Source organism: Neolamprologus multifasciatus, chromosome 5 (assembly GCF_963576455.1).
Source record: "Neolamprologus multifasciatus chromosome 5, fNeoMul1.2, whole genome shotgun sequence".
Lineage (NCBI taxonomy): Eukaryota > Metazoa > Chordata > Actinopteri > Cichliformes > Cichlidae > Neolamprologus > Neolamprologus multifasciatus.
The window spans coordinates 12,951,381-12,966,982 of NC_140443.1; the positions used below are offsets into that span (position 1 = coordinate 12,951,381).

General features: G+C 38.1%; 1 protein-coding gene across 13 annotated transcripts in view; it reads left to right on the forward strand.

Annotated features, from left to right (window-relative positions):
- grip2b (glutamate receptor interacting protein 2b) overlaps window positions 1-15,602 on the forward strand; it is a 264,699-nt gene that overhangs the window by 232,536 nt on the left and 16,561 nt on the right. For all 13 annotated transcript variants that reach the window (XM_085161249.1, XM_085161245.1, XM_085161253.1 and 10 more), the window contains 7 exons: window positions 2,136-2,216; window positions 5,043-5,106; window positions 7,842-7,987; window positions 8,849-8,993; window positions 12,519-12,658; window positions 13,259-13,453; window positions 13,602-13,758. In XM_085161249.1, coding sequence (XP_085017375.1) covers window positions 2,136-2,216; window positions 5,043-5,106; window positions 7,842-7,987; window positions 8,849-8,993; window positions 12,519-12,658; window positions 13,259-13,453; window positions 13,602-13,758 — 928 coding nt within the window. The remainder of the gene's footprint in view (window positions 1-2,135; window positions 2,217-5,042; window positions 5,107-7,841; window positions 7,988-8,848; window positions 8,994-12,518; window positions 12,659-13,258; window positions 13,454-13,601; window positions 13,759-15,602) is intronic.

The following is a 15,602-nucleotide window of genomic DNA, read 5'->3' on the forward strand; positions in this document are numbered from 1 at the left end:
AAGGCGCTTCATAGATACAGAGAAAAGCCCAACAATCATATGACCCCCTATGAGCAAGCACTTTGGCGACAGTGGGAAGGAAAAACTCCCTTTTAACAGGAAGAAACCTCCGGCAGAACCAGGCTCAGGGAGGGGCGGCCATCTGCTGCGACCGGTTGGGGTGAGAGAAGGAAGACAGGATAAAGACATGCTGTGGAAGAGAGACAGAGATTAATAACAGATACGATTCAATACAGAGAGGTCTGTTAATACATAGTGAGTGAGAAAGGTGACTGGAAAGGAAAAACTCAATGCATCATGGGAATCCCCCGGCAGCCTACATCTATTGCAGCATAACTAAGGGAGGATTCAGGGTCACCTGGTCCAGCCCTAACTATATGCTTTAGCAAAAAGGAAGGTTTTAAGCCTAATCTTAAAAGTAGAGATAGTGTCTGTCTCCTGAATCCAAACTGGAAGCTGGTTCCACAGAAGAGGGGCCTGAAAACTGAAGGCTCTCCCTCCCATTCTACTTTTAAATACTCTAGGAACAACAAGTAGGCCTGCAGAGCGAGAGCGAAGTGCTCTAATAGGGTGATATGGTACTACAAGGTCATTAAGATAAGATGGGGCCTGATTATTTAAGACCTTGTATGTGAGGAGCAGGATTTTGAATTCAATTCTGGATTTAACAGGAAGCCAATGAAGGGAAGCCAAAACAGGAGAAATATGCTCTCTCTTTCTAGTCCCTGTCAGTACTCTTGCTGCAGCATTTTGGATTAACTGAAGGCTTTTCAGTGAGTTTTTTGGACATCCTGATAATAATGAATTGCAGTAGTCTAGCCTGGAAGTAATAAATGCATGAACTAGTTTTTCAGCGTCACTCTGAGACAGGATATTTCTAATTTTAGAGATGTTGCGCAAATGGAAGAACGCAGTCTTACATATTTGTTTAATATGTGCGTTGAAGGACATATCCTGGTCAAAAATGACTCCAAGGTTCCTCACAGTGTTACTGGAGGCCAAGGTAATGCCATCCAGAGTAAGAATCTGGTTAGATACCATATTTCTAAGCTTTTCAGCGCCGAGTACAATGACCTCAGTTTTATCTGAGTTAAGAAGCAGAAAGTTAGTGGCCATCCAAGTCTTTATGTCTTTAAGACATTCCTGCAATTTAACTAATTGGTGTGTGTTATCTGGCTTCATGGACAGATAGAGCTGGGTGTCATCTGCATAGCAGTGAAAATGTATGCTATGTCTTCTAATGATGCTGCCTAGGGGAAGCATGTATAATGTAAACAGAATTGGTCCTAGCACCGAACCCTGTGGAACTCCATAATTAACCTCAGTGTGTGAAGAGGACTCTCCATTTACATGCACAAATTGGAGTCTATTAGATAGATATGATACAAACCACTGCAGTGCAATACCTGTAATACCTACAGCATGTTCTAATCGCTCTAATAGAATATTATTGTCAACAGTATCGAATGCTGCACTAAGGTCAAGAAGGACAAGCACAGAGATGAGTCCACTGTCAGAGGCCATAAGAAGATCATTTGTAACCTTCAATAAAGCTGTTTCTGTGCTGTGATGAACTCTGAAACCTGACTGAAACTCTTCAAATAAACCATTCCTCTGCAGATGATCTGTTAGCTGTTTGACAACTACTCTTTCAAGGATTTTTGATATGAAAGGAAGGTTGGAGATTGGCCTATAATTAGCTAAGACTGCTGGGTCTAGAGATGGCTTTTTGAGTAAAGGTTTAACTGCAGCCACCTTGAAGGCCTGTGGTACATAGCCGATTATTAGAGATAGGTTGATCATATATAAGATCGAAGAATTAATCAATGGCAGGACTTCTTTGAGCAGTTTTGTAGGAATGGGGTCTAAAAGACACGTTGACGTTACCTTTTCTTGGTGAGCGAAACAAACTCTAAAGTAAGAAACAGATCCAAGTAGGGAGTCAGAAAGCCTTACGTGGCTCCTGTGCTTACAGTTTTAAAGGTGTTTTACTGGTAGAATTAGTATTTACTCCTGTAAGCAAACAATGAGGATTTACAGTCCCCGTTTGCCATGTAGGAGAGTATTATCTGTTTCTTTTTACATTACTTGTTTCTCTGGTTATGCTTAAGTGTGTGTCTGTGTTTCTGTTGCAGAATCAGTGGTGCCAAGCAGTGGTACTTTCCACGTCAAACTGCCGAAGAAAAGAGGAGTGGAACTGGGGCTCACCATCAGTGGTAGGAACACACACACTTGAAACATTTTTCATGTGATCCACTTTTTGTTTTGAACAGCTGCTGGCAGAATGTTTAAAATTCTTTCGACCACCCACATGCATTTTTTATGATAACAAAGTCTGCAGAGAAGCTAAGCTATAAATTCCAACAATGTTTATTAAATGCTATAGATATTGTTTGTCTTTCTGGTGCCACTAGCATTACGCTGTGTGTCCAGCATTTTTTCAGTTAGAGCTAAGTCACTTAGTTTCAACTGAGGAAAATCTACACAAAATCTCTACAGTGATGTTTTTGACTAACCTTTGAACTTCACTTCAATGGTCCATTGTGGAGAAGAGACAGTTGAGAGGAAAAGGTATACTTTGGATTCCATCTCCTGTATCTTCCTACTTCATCTATGATCATGAGTTTTAAGTAGCGACCAAAAGAAAGAGATCCTAAGTGATCAAAATCAGTTTTCTCCATAGATCTGTTGGGTTCAGACACCACACTGCTATGCAATAACTATGCATGCAATTATCAGATGGACTTCAAAGCAGAATAACATGAATGACTGCTCACCTGTTGTTTGTCTATGTTCACACCCTAAGACATAGCCCTGCATTAGGGGACAGGTTCCAAAATTTTAAGGCGGGCTCGCAGTAGAACTAGTTCTCCTTTTCATCAAAAGATGTCCTCTGAGCTAGTTCGGGGATTTAATAAGGATGCCTCCTGGGCGCCTTCCTTTAGAGATTCTCCAGGCTTGGAGGAGATCCAAGTGTAGACCCAGAACTCACTGGAGAAAATATATATCTCATCTGAGCTGGAGCATCAGGGAATCCCCCTGCAGGGAACTGTAAAAGGACGTCTGAATTACTGATTAGCCTGGTGCCGCTGCAATAAAGAAAAGAAATTGAAGCTAAACTTTGTGGCAGCAGTTAATAGGTTGATGTTAGATTGATTTCGAGCGCACAAGGTCAGGGTTAATTTTTCTAGTTTTTGTGAAACACATTTCTCAGTATCATTAAATATACTATGAGATGAACAAAAATACTGGCTATGAGCTACCCGCTAACATCAATGGTCAACCTCACTGTGTGTTAAATAAATAGGAGTAAATTTATGTTGCAGAATCCATAGAGCCTTTCCAAAATTCATGTAGTGTATACAGTATAATGTTGCATTAAACATTTGTAATCAAAAATAAAAGCACACACTTGCGCATTTACCCTGCAGACTTGGAATTATTCTGCCAGTCAAAAGTGGTTATTGAGAAAGTAATTCATCACACGCTAACTGTATCTGTAAAGCTTTATAGCACAGTCTTCACTCTTCACTGGGAATGACCTAAATTCAGTGTTTAATTATACCTAGCCTGGAATGTGGGTATATTGTAGTGTTCCACGCTGTATTATTTTAAGAAGCATTATCTCAGTGACAGGCGAAATACTGAACCTGACACATTTTTAAATATTTAAAGAGAAGATAATTGAAGATGTCTGGGCCCCAGCAATTTTGCTGGAGGTTGTGTGGAAGAAAACAAGCAGGCAATGCCTATTTTTTTTTCTTGTCCACTATGTTGAATTTCTTTAAAGAAAATATACACTTTTTATGTCTAGGATTTTGGCCCTTAACATAATATGTTATATATTTTTTTATGGTGATGTAAATCATTGTCTGTGTTTTGGAGTAAATACTAAATCGAGGTGTGATATCTGGCTCCTAAAGACTGTCTTGACTGCCTGTAAAAATGCTGTCATTAAATCCTCAGAGAAAACCTGCTTTTGTGTATCTTTTTGGCATTGCCAGTTCCACACGCCCCCTTTGTCCACTCAACATGATTGGGGGGGGGGGGGGGGGGGGGGATACTGAAGGAGATGCAGCTGTGAATGTACTCACTTTCTTTTAGTCTCTCTTATTTTCTCTCTATCCCTTCTTACATTGGGCATCAATGCTAAAAACCTTGTGTGCACCTTGTGTGTATCTGCACATGCCTACTATGCCTGCCTCTGATGTTTGCTGATACCAAGCGACATTTCATATCCCTGCCACACATTTGCATTTAAAAGTGCTGTATATATATCATGTAAGAAAAATAGCTGAAGACATAAGCACCGCAGAAACAGTGCAGCTCTTAAGTTATTTCTGCAAACCAGTCCTACAGGGTCTAAGCGCTTAAAAACATCTTTGTCCTTATTTCAACTTTCCTGGCTAAAGAGACAGGATGTTTGAGCTATCATGTAAATCAAATGTCCAAATCAAACCAATTCTCTTACCTCTGGTTATTTTCAGCCCTGAAATGTGGGATTTTATTATTTAGGTACTCCCTTGTTCTTCATTGACATTGTAGTGATGTGTTATAGTTGTAACCATCTAAATAACTAATGATAATAACCTCAAATTAAGTTATATTGTCACAATTCTGATGTATGGTGTATATAAAATGGTATAAAGCAGGTTGTTCCTTGGCCGCATTTGAGACAAGAGAATGGTGCAATGGTGCCACCTGCTGAACAGAAAATATTCACAGCTAGCAAAGACATGGAGCTTCTGGGCTCACGCTCAGAGAGCAGGGAACCCAAAATGTTGGCTATTGTGACAAATCTGCGTGCAGGCAATTTGTCCTGATAGGATTAAAGAGGTGATATTAGAGGATGGATGGACGAATATACAATCTTAATGTTACTATTTATATTGAACTGATTATTATTATTAGTAGTAGTAGTAGTAGTAGTATTGTTGTTGTTGTTGTTGTTGTTATTTTTATTTGTTGACTGACATGTTATATTTTGATGTTTTTGCTGCTGTTCCTGCTAAATCTTATTATGGTTTCATCTACCTTAACAGCCAGTAAGAAGCCAGGAGAGCCTCTTATCATTTCTGACATCAAGAAGGGGAGCATGGCTCACAGGTATTTTTTTAGGGACTAGTGTTATATTCCTTTGTAAGGACTGCATGTTTATTTATTTTTATTTTTTTTGTGGGGGGGTGGGGGGGTTCTGCCACCTTAAAAAAAAATTCAATTTCATTTTGTTCTGGGGTTTTTTTTTTTGTTTGTTTTCTGTTTTTGAATTTATAGTTCACTTTTTCTTTGTGTTTTATGACACTTGTTACAATGTATCACCTTCTGGGCAATTTTGTTTTGTTTTTAATCTTAGAGTAAATTGCACACTAAGAACTAAAGGACACCAGACTTTACTAGTCATGTGTGTTTCTCTTGTTCACAGTAATACACAGTTACAGTGATATGAGCTTTAACATAGACCCCCTTGCCTTAATCCTTTATGTCCTATATTCAGCAACGTGCTGGACACTGGTAGAAATTTTTTTGGTCCATATTAACACGATAGTATCAAACACCTTTCTAACATCAGAAGACGGGTACACTGCAGTCATAAAGAAATAGATCTTATGCTCAGGCTGTGTTGAACATTTACAGTTTTTCTCCATTGGTTTGGCTCATTTCTTGAAACAGAAATTACATTCTCAAAACTCTAAGATCATTTGGCAAAACACTCTTAGTTTAGCACAACACTATAGCTCACCTGCAAATGCTCATATCTCTTCCAAAACTGTTCACTCAGGCTTCAATCTAAATCTCTTTCTCATTTAAACAGTCAGTGTCTCCAAAATGGCAAAGATCCTTCTCAATAGCTTTGGCTCATTTCTCGACACAGATCGGACATTCTCATCATTCTTGGTGCTTTTGTCAAAATAAACCTGGATGGTTGATCACAACAACATGGTCCACCTGCAAAAGCTCATATCTCCCCTAAAACAGTTCACTCATGTGTCAAAACTACATTTCTTTGTAATCTGAATAGTCAGTGCCCCCAAAATGCATCGTCCCTTTGGCATTGTGTGAGTACTGCCATACAAAATGTTTAGATGTTTTGTCACTATGGCAGAGGACCAACAATATACAACAGAAAAGAGTAGCCTCCAAGGTTTGACATCACAGATTGCACTCACACTACCAAGGAAATTATAACCATTTTTTATTCACACGCAAAGAAAGTTTCATACATATGTAAAAAGAAAATGTACATTACAGTAGTAAATTGTATGAACACAAAATCAAAAAACAAGGACTTATTCAGTGGTTGCTGTACTCATTCTCCCGCTGCACAGTGACTGGAATACTTCTCTAAACTGTATGAATTAGGTAATTCCATAGTTTACAGTAATTTGTTCAATATATTTCTTGTCATATTTAGTATCAAAACATTCTACTAGTCCTCTCCACCTGCTAGTATAGACCTACCACTGTAGGCAGGTGCACACAAAATCTCTACAGTAAGTTATACATTTTTTGCCTCACGCATAGTGCCCTGTCCTATATAACATATAATTCCATTATAGATTACATAGAGTACATACCTGTTTTCCCTGCAAAAGGTTTGGATAATGGAGGAGACTGTAGAGCAAGGCACATTAGGCTGCACTCGACGACCTGCCTCTGACATTGTGAGGCCATGGTTTATGACATGGTCTATAATTGTGGCCCGAATTTCATTCGGGACAGCACAGTGTCTTCGTGCTCCTCGGCCTCCTCTTCCCCCTATTCCTCCACCACGCATTCTCAGTCCTCCTCTTCTTCTTCTTCTTCCTCCTCTTCCTTGAGGAAGAACTTCCCCTTGTCCGTTTGCTTGGCCTTGTCTATCCATGTTCAGAGATCGGACTGGCTCTGGTCAAGCTCTATATATCTGTGTTTGGCAGCACACAATCATGGAACACACCTGTGTGTGACACCTAGTTTCACCTGACTGTCAATGACTGTCATCAGTTTATCAAATATTCAAAGAAATTCATATATGGTATTCATGGTATTATGTTCTTGACCAATTTTGACAATTGAACAGACGGTTGTGCATGCGAGTACTTATACAATGAAATCATGCTGACATGTTTTGGAGAGAATGATCATTAGACTGAGAATCAACTAATCAGTTTAGATCTACAAGATCTATTCATTTGGAAAATGTGCTAAATGTGGGCTAACTGTGTAACTGTAGGCTACTTGTACTTAATCATTTGCAAAGATGCACTGAGACAATTGAGACATGTACTAAGGCATTTGCCATTTGATAAAATGAATGAGAAATGCCATTCTGTTGTGAACATTTGCCAAGAGGTTTGGAGGTTTGTCCATGTTATTTTGAGAATGTAATTTCTGTTTCAAGATGAGCCAAACCAATGGAGAAAAACTGTAATACTAAATGGACATTTAATACTAAAGGGATCATTTTGACTATATTTATATACTTAAATGCACTGTGTTGTTGCCTTGTGGATGGGCTCAGATTTTTGTGTTAATGAGCAACTGAGTAGTGCTCAAAAGTAAGTAATAAGAGTGAGCACTACCACTTTCTAACAATATAAATTATATAGAGGTTTGGAGACTTACATAGCAAGGACCACTAAAACTAGCCAGCCCAACACAGGTTTTTGTTTTTCTGGGTGGTTACACTTTTTTTAGAATTCCATTGAGCCCTTTTAAATTTGAAATTATAGAAATTATTCAACATAGTAACATAAGTTTTTTTACTTCAGCGTTTGATTAATATCTAAGAGAGTCTCAAATGCTTTGACTTTTTCTCTCTTTTTTCTTTGTCACTCTCTATTCTTTCACTCTCTCACCACCAGAACAGGAACACTGGAGCCTGGAGATAAGCTGCTGGCTATTGACAACATCAGACTTGAAAACTGTTCCAAAGATGATGCGGAGCAGATCCTCCAGCAGTGTGAGGAACTCGTCAAATTAAAAATACGTAAAGATGAAGACAACTCAGGTACTTTTGTGAATATAGTTGTTTCTATATTTGAGGGACAGAGCTCTGACCTGAGTTAAGCTAATGTTTTAAGTTTTCTTTAGTTTATTATTTCAGTTACCGTCAGAAAAAAAAGAAAGCTGTACTAATGAAGTTTGACCACAAGGTGGCACTATTGTCCAAAACTCTGGGACACCTACACAACTAAAATGGTCTTCATGTGAAACAATATAGAATGTATTACAAATTACAACATAAATCCAACATGTTTTTACAATATAGTATAATTTTATATAGAAAAATGGGCAGTGACCTATTATGGGAACTGGAAACATCAAGCAGCAGCCTAGAGTCCTAATCCATCTAAGAACTTTTGTGCATGGTCGCATATTCACATTTTAACAGTCTTACAGCTTACACCTTGTATTTGTGTATACACATAAACACATTCAAGTTATATAATGTGACGTAAACACACACACGCACAAACTAAGTTAGGGACTGAGTAATGAGGGTAAATAATGAGACTGTAGTCATCAGGCACAAACACACACAAGGAGGAAATAACATGTGTGCATGCTATATGATGACAAGGCAGTCTTTTCCTTGGTTACCATGGAAACTGTGTCTTGCCCACCAGTGTAGTCTCAAGAAGCGTTTTGACCTACTTCTGGAATCAAGTGTGTTTGTGTGTGTGCGCATTTCCAGTGAGCAGGTAATGTGATCCAGTATTACTTAGTGACCTGAAGTGTTTTGTGTGCGTGTGCATCAGATAAGAAGCATCCATCAGACGGTATAATGTACTCCTCAGACTTGAAACACTAGATTAATGTGTGTGTGTCTCTGTGTGTGACTGCGTGTATGTGTGTTTGTGTGTATCAGATGAGCAGGAGACATCAGGCAGCATCATATACACAGTGGAACTGAAGCGGTACGGAGGCCCTCTGGGTATCACCATCTCTGGCACTGAGGAGCCGTTTGATCCCATCACTATATCAGGCCTAACTAAGAGAGGCCTTGCAGAAAGGTACATACTCAGACACACAAAATCTCTTCTGGGAATTCTAGGTTGCCACTTTGTAGCTCTAAATGAAATTCCTAGATTTCTGGATAGAGCATTTTTGTATAAATCCAAAGCTGATGAATTGAAAATGAATTGAATATCTCACTATGTCTATCATGTTTTACATGTCTGTGTTGCTCTGTAACTAAAAAAAACAACAGTACCAGCCAAGCATGGAAGATTGCGTTATTTTACATTAACCAAATGTAGTTATTTTCACAAAAAAAGCAACTCCAAAAGAGAGGTGACTCATGCTCCATGGCTGCAGACTTTAGGAGTTTGAGGTGATGACCCAAATGCAGACAGAACGAGGCGTGAAATGGGAATTAACCAAAAGCGAGCCAATTTATTGACTGGCAAGGGTACAAAAACAAAGGCAAAGGAAACCATAAACTCTAACTGAACTAGAAAAAGACAAGAGAAACATGGAAATAAGAAACGTGGAAATCCTGGGATCTGGAATACATAAGATTAAACAGACAATCCGACAAGGGACAAAGGAAAACTGACACAAAGTGTACACACGGGGATGATTAGGGAGAAGGAAACACATGGGAACACAGCTGGGATGAATAAACATAACAACACAAGGGAAGCAAAACTAAACACACTGAACACGGGACAAGAGACTGTCAAAATAAACAGGAAGCCGACACAGAGACGGGGATAAACAAACAGGAGGACGAACGACCCTGACACGACTAAGACACACAGAGGACGAGGGAGCGAGAGGGATGAAACACAAGGAGAGGAACATGGGGACAGTGAATGGAGATGAGACATTACAGAGATACAGACATGACCGAGGAAACATACACAGAGGACATGACAAACTCTCACAGGAGACACAGGGATGCGATGCACCCTATGCACACATGTCCACTGGCAGATAACAGGATACTGTGTTAGTATAAGGCGGCCACATACAATTAAAGCTCACTGCATGTTTGCACAGCATATTGCTAACAAGCAGAACAATTACTGTTGTTGAAGTATATGTCAGTGTGACATGTATTTACATTTCTGCAATGGTTAATATCAACTGTGTCACATCAACACAGAATTGAATATATCAGTTGCCAATCCACCAGTCATTGGTCCGAGCCAGTTAGATAAAAACCAAACAGTCAGTGCATCTCCAATTTTCATGTGTTGATATTTTTGTCTCGTCTACAACCAAGCCCATATTCCTTCCTTCCATCCATCCATTTTCCATATTCTACACCAGAAGTTGAGTGTCCAGCAAGTGCCATTTGACACAGAGTAATGACAGATGTGATATTCTGAAACACGAGATGGTAGCTAGTGTCCAAAGCAAGACTGAGAGAAAGATGACATAATGTTTTCCCTGAGTCATAAACATCCATTGGTAAATTCAGCTTACATCCACTCCACCACACAGCACCTTCAGCTTTTATAACAGGCTCACGTGTTATTCCATCAAACTACGCTCACAGAGGCAACATACTACTTTCCCACATCCAAATACACACACACACTGTGACCCTATTTCTCTGAGTCTGTGATGTAATTGCTCTATTTCCCATTCTAAACTGTTGTCGATAAAGCACTCAGACCTGTTGGCTAAAAGCACTCTACAAATAAACTTGGTGCAACTTGACACAGATGAAAGTGCAGGAATACAAACGATAACCACGGTGCTACATCTTACACCGACCCACTTTTTCTCCTTTTCTTTTCTTCTTTTCGGTCAAGTGATTTAATTTTGTTTAACCACCAAAGGGCGTAAGAACCAGGCACAAACTAGGACCATTATAACTTAGGTCTACCTTATCCGTGTGTACATACTGTTCACCAAGAAAGAAAATGCCTTCTTCCAGATATTATTGTTTTTTAGTGGCACATGATTTTCTGAAAGTAGCACTAAGTTTAACTTTTTGGCAGTCCTCTTTCTACAAGTCATCTACAGTGCTTTAAAAAAATGTAATTAATTTTTGCATATTTATATTTATAGCACATATTTCACCATCTTACATTTACCAGTGAACCTAAATCTGAATCTAAATGATTCAGAGAAGACTTGGGAGAAGGTTATTTGGTAAGACACAACCAAAATCAACTTTGAAGGAGTGCTTAGTATGAGCACAAGAACACCATCCCTACATCCTTAAAAAACCTTATATGCTATGCTAGGCTTTCTCAAAAAGTGTTTAACACATATGTTTAGCATATGCTTTCATAAGCCTGTGTGTGAGACCTCAAAATAAATAATATCTTCCTCAAATTAGTTTGGAATATAAAATACAGTTTTTCCTTTCTTATAGGGCTTTACAAGAAAGTGAAAGTTTTAATAATATTCTTTTCACCTTGTTCTGACCTTAGTCCAGTCATATGGCGGTTTATCTTAGTTTTCCCTTACTTTATCTTATCTTAGTTTTGTATGAACACAAAAGATTAAGATCTTATCTTTAGAAACTCTGTATCACTGTTTTGTTTCTATCCAATCATGTGCCCTACAGTAGTTTGAAAACCATGGAGCCAAGGTAAATACAAATTTGTTTTTCTTTTTCTCTAGCTTTGATTGCTTGTTCTTATCTAAGTATAAAATAATAAAATACAGGTCAGAAAGCCTTCTTAAAATATGAATGTAGCCATGAGCAATACCACTGTGGTGCAGCCCCAGTGTCACTATCCAGTCTCCTGCCCTCTGTTAGAATATAATTGTCTCATACTGAGATTCACCAGTCAGCTTCGTACATGTCCAATTTAAAACTAATCAATTTCACACACTTTCCACAACACCACAGGCAAATAGTCACGGCCACACTTATAGCCATATGCTAACATGTCGTTAGCTTGGAATCTCTTCGCTGTGAGTGAAGACACAAAGGTTCTCCAAAGAAAACCACAGGGGGAAAAACACGCACACACAAAAAATTGTAACAACAAATCTAGTCAAACACTTAAATCATCTTCACCCAGTTGAATATGGACATGTTAAAGAAGCTAACACAGGACAAGTGTCTTGCTTCTATATTAGCAAAGCAGTTATGAGGAAAATTATAGAGATAACTGGAAAAGCAAAAATGGGTGTGTGTCCTGATAAGATTGATTTTTGTTTGTACAAATCAGAATTGGCAAAAATCTGTATTAGTTGGAAAAATTGTAATTAAAAATAAACCAGTAGCAATAATATTTGTAAACACTGCAGCTGCTTTTTTGTACATTGATCTTTGATTTTGTAGGAAATGAGAAGTTTTGATATTATGTGTATTTTGCGGTATTATTTAAAAATACTAACATGGTGCACTAGAGGTCAAAATATCTTTTCACAAATAACTTGTTTGAGGGCTCTGTAATTATTTAATGGTTTAATGCTATTCAGACCCCTCTAGAGTCCTTTTTTAGGCTTATTAACAATCTTCTTGTATACTGATATGTGTGAGGTTTAACATTTTTTACTTTTCCTGTGTGGGAATAATACAAATTTCTACTTCTGTACCTTTGTGTATCTCGTTACCTATGTAGGACAGGGGCTATACATGTAGGTGATCGGATCTTGGCTATCAACAGTGTCAGCCTGAAAGGGAAGCCGCTGAGCGAAGCCATCCACTTGCTGCAGATGGCTGGAGAGACGGTCACTCTCAAAATAAAAAAACAGCTTGACAGTAAGTATAAAAACTAGTAACAGTAACATGCATTTTAAATCTGTCTTTTGTGTGCAGTGTTGGCTAACGTGTTACCGTTGCCACATTACATTTTTCAGTACTGCCGTAATGTAACACGTTACTGTGCTAAATCACAGTTACAAATAAGGTGTTACTTGCATTACAAAGGTTCTTCCGTTATCTGCACACCAGGTGAATAGAACAAAAACCTTGCATAGAATCAGATGGTTTCAGTTCCTGTCCAGAAGGTAAAAAAATAGGATAGTAATACAGCAATACAGCTTTTGCGGGGCGGAGATATGGAAACCCTGTTGTTTAAAACATGCATACAATATTTGTACTGTATAAGTGGTATGTAACAGGTTAGCTGTTTGCAACTCATATCCTAATAGATCTGATTTAAAACCTGTTTATAGGTAAATGTAGAAAAGAGGTCAGTAGGTTAACCAGTTCAAGTTTCTTAGTCTCTTATAAGTCTCTTATAAGCATTTAATGTTGAAAAATATACATATAGTAAAAGTTTCACGTACGTATTTTACCAAGTTAACAATTAGAGTTAACCTTCAAATTAAATTGGCCTCTTTTTTTATTTTCTTCAAGACATAGAAGACAGGAAGACAGCAGATGTAGAGGACACAACAGAAAACGAGATCAGTGACCCTGAGGAGGACGATTTGACAGACAGCCAACAAACCAACAAGCTATCAGAGCTCTACTCCACAACAATACCCAGCGTTGACTCTGCTATGGAGTCATGGGATGGCTCAGGGCTGGATGCAGGCTATGGGAGCCAGGGTAAGCTACATTTGAACATGTGTAGAAAGTGAAATGTCAGGATGTCTTAACCCTGTAGGAAATATGTTAATGAAAACCACTTACCAAAGAAGGAATATATTAAAAGCACTCTTTCTTGTATTTGGTCATTTGATCTATCCTCTTGTAGGTACATACACCCATCAAGCAGCTGGTATCGCTCTACACCCGCATGAGTGGCGTAGTGCCAAGCAGCAACGAAGTACCACGCCTCCTCCTGGACGTCGGAAGAACTACCCGTTTAGTGACGGAGGCTTCAGTGAGGATGACTGGGACAAACCACCAGGGTGGGTCTGAATTTAGTTTTAGCTACAAAGCTGTTCGTTGTGACTGTCTTTTATTTGTGTATCATACACTTTTCTTTTGATATCACCTTTTTTATTTATAAAAATCCATATAAATGTTGACTTATTGACTAAGGGCCATTGTAGGCTGTCTGCACCCACTTGATTGTACAGTTTATTTGTGAGTGTGTGTTTTTTATCCCTCAGCAGTAAAAAGAAATGATGGGGTGACCTTGACCTCAAGGTTTTCTCAAAAAATATGATATATTTTGTATGTATATATATATGTGTATATATATATATATATATATATATATATATATATATATATATATATATATAATTATTATTTTTTTAAATAATGCTGCTTAATGCGCTTTTTTGTTACTTTTACACTTCAAAGCAAACAATGGTGTGCTAGTGTTGGTGATGTCAGTTTATCGTCTGTTAATCATTAGTTACAGATAGCTGTAAAGTTTTACATTTCATTTATATTTGTTAATGTTAAAATGTTTCGTTTACAATTAACCCTGCTTTAGTTTAGAGTGAAATTAATTCTAAGTAAATGAAATACATTGTAAATGTTGGGTTTTTTTTATTCATCTGTACAAAGAGCCACAATTTCAGAACTTAGGGGCTTATTTAATAGGTTAGTTATCTGTTTAGGTACAAAGTGTATATTACATTATCAAAGGTTTAAATTAAGGGTTGTTTACCTTGGACTGCTCAATGGTGACATAGATAATAGTTTCTATGGTTCATCAACACTATCCTTTGTCCGGTCTTCCTCTCCTCATACCCAACCGATCATGACAGATGGCTGTGCTTCCCTGAGCCTGGTTCTGCCAGAGGTTTTTTCCCCCCAGTGATGCCAAGTGCTTGCTCATAGGGATAATCAGATTACTCGGGTTTTCTTTGTTTCATTGTCGGGTTTTTACCTGACAATATAAAGCTCCTTGGAGTGATTGCTTTTGTGATGTCAGTTCTATATTAATTATTATATTGTGGAATGAATAGGCATCACAGCTCAGACAGGCTCCTTCACCTTTAGTCCCTGGCCTTTGACACAGTGTGAAATTGACTGTGATTTCTATCTACTTTTTATATACTCTAAAGGTGTTTTGTTTTCTGTATCTTTTACCCTTTGGCCCGTGTTTGTCTTTTATGTTTGGTGTTATTGAACAGCAATTTGGTCAGCCCTGCTGATGTTTCTAAAGCTGTTTTATGAATAAAGTGCTATGGTATGGTGTGGAATGGTATGATATATTTCACCACTATAGATCTTCAAAATGCATGAGCTTATTTTCTGCAAGAAAGGATTTTATCTTTAACACTGTTTCACTGTGCCAGTATCATCACCAAGAGCTCATGGCGAAGGGTACACCTCATTGCAGAGATTGAGTCATGAAGTCACAGTCACTGGCTACTGTGAATATGTTGTACCTGTGTCTTTGTGTATCTCTGTGTAAAGCTGTGATGAGTCAGAAGGCTAAGGCTAGTCAGCATGTTAAAGTTACATAACATTCTGAGGGTGTACAGCGAGAGAAAGGGATTTTCGAGGAAAAAAACAAAAATCAGTAAAACATTGAAAGTGAATTAATCGTGTTATTTGGGGACATTCTGGGTTAAAGGATTACTTTTGTTCGGTTTAACCATGACAGATACAGACAGTGTGTGTACAGATTCTGTGTCCTTAATGCCTTTTTGTAAGTGAAAGTTCCAGTGCTAAATCAGGCACACTGCATGTCATGTAGCCAACTATTCTCTGCACTTTAGATAAATAAATATTATAATTATAATAATTATAATTATAATAATAAAATATTTAAGAGAAAAATAAATTTTGC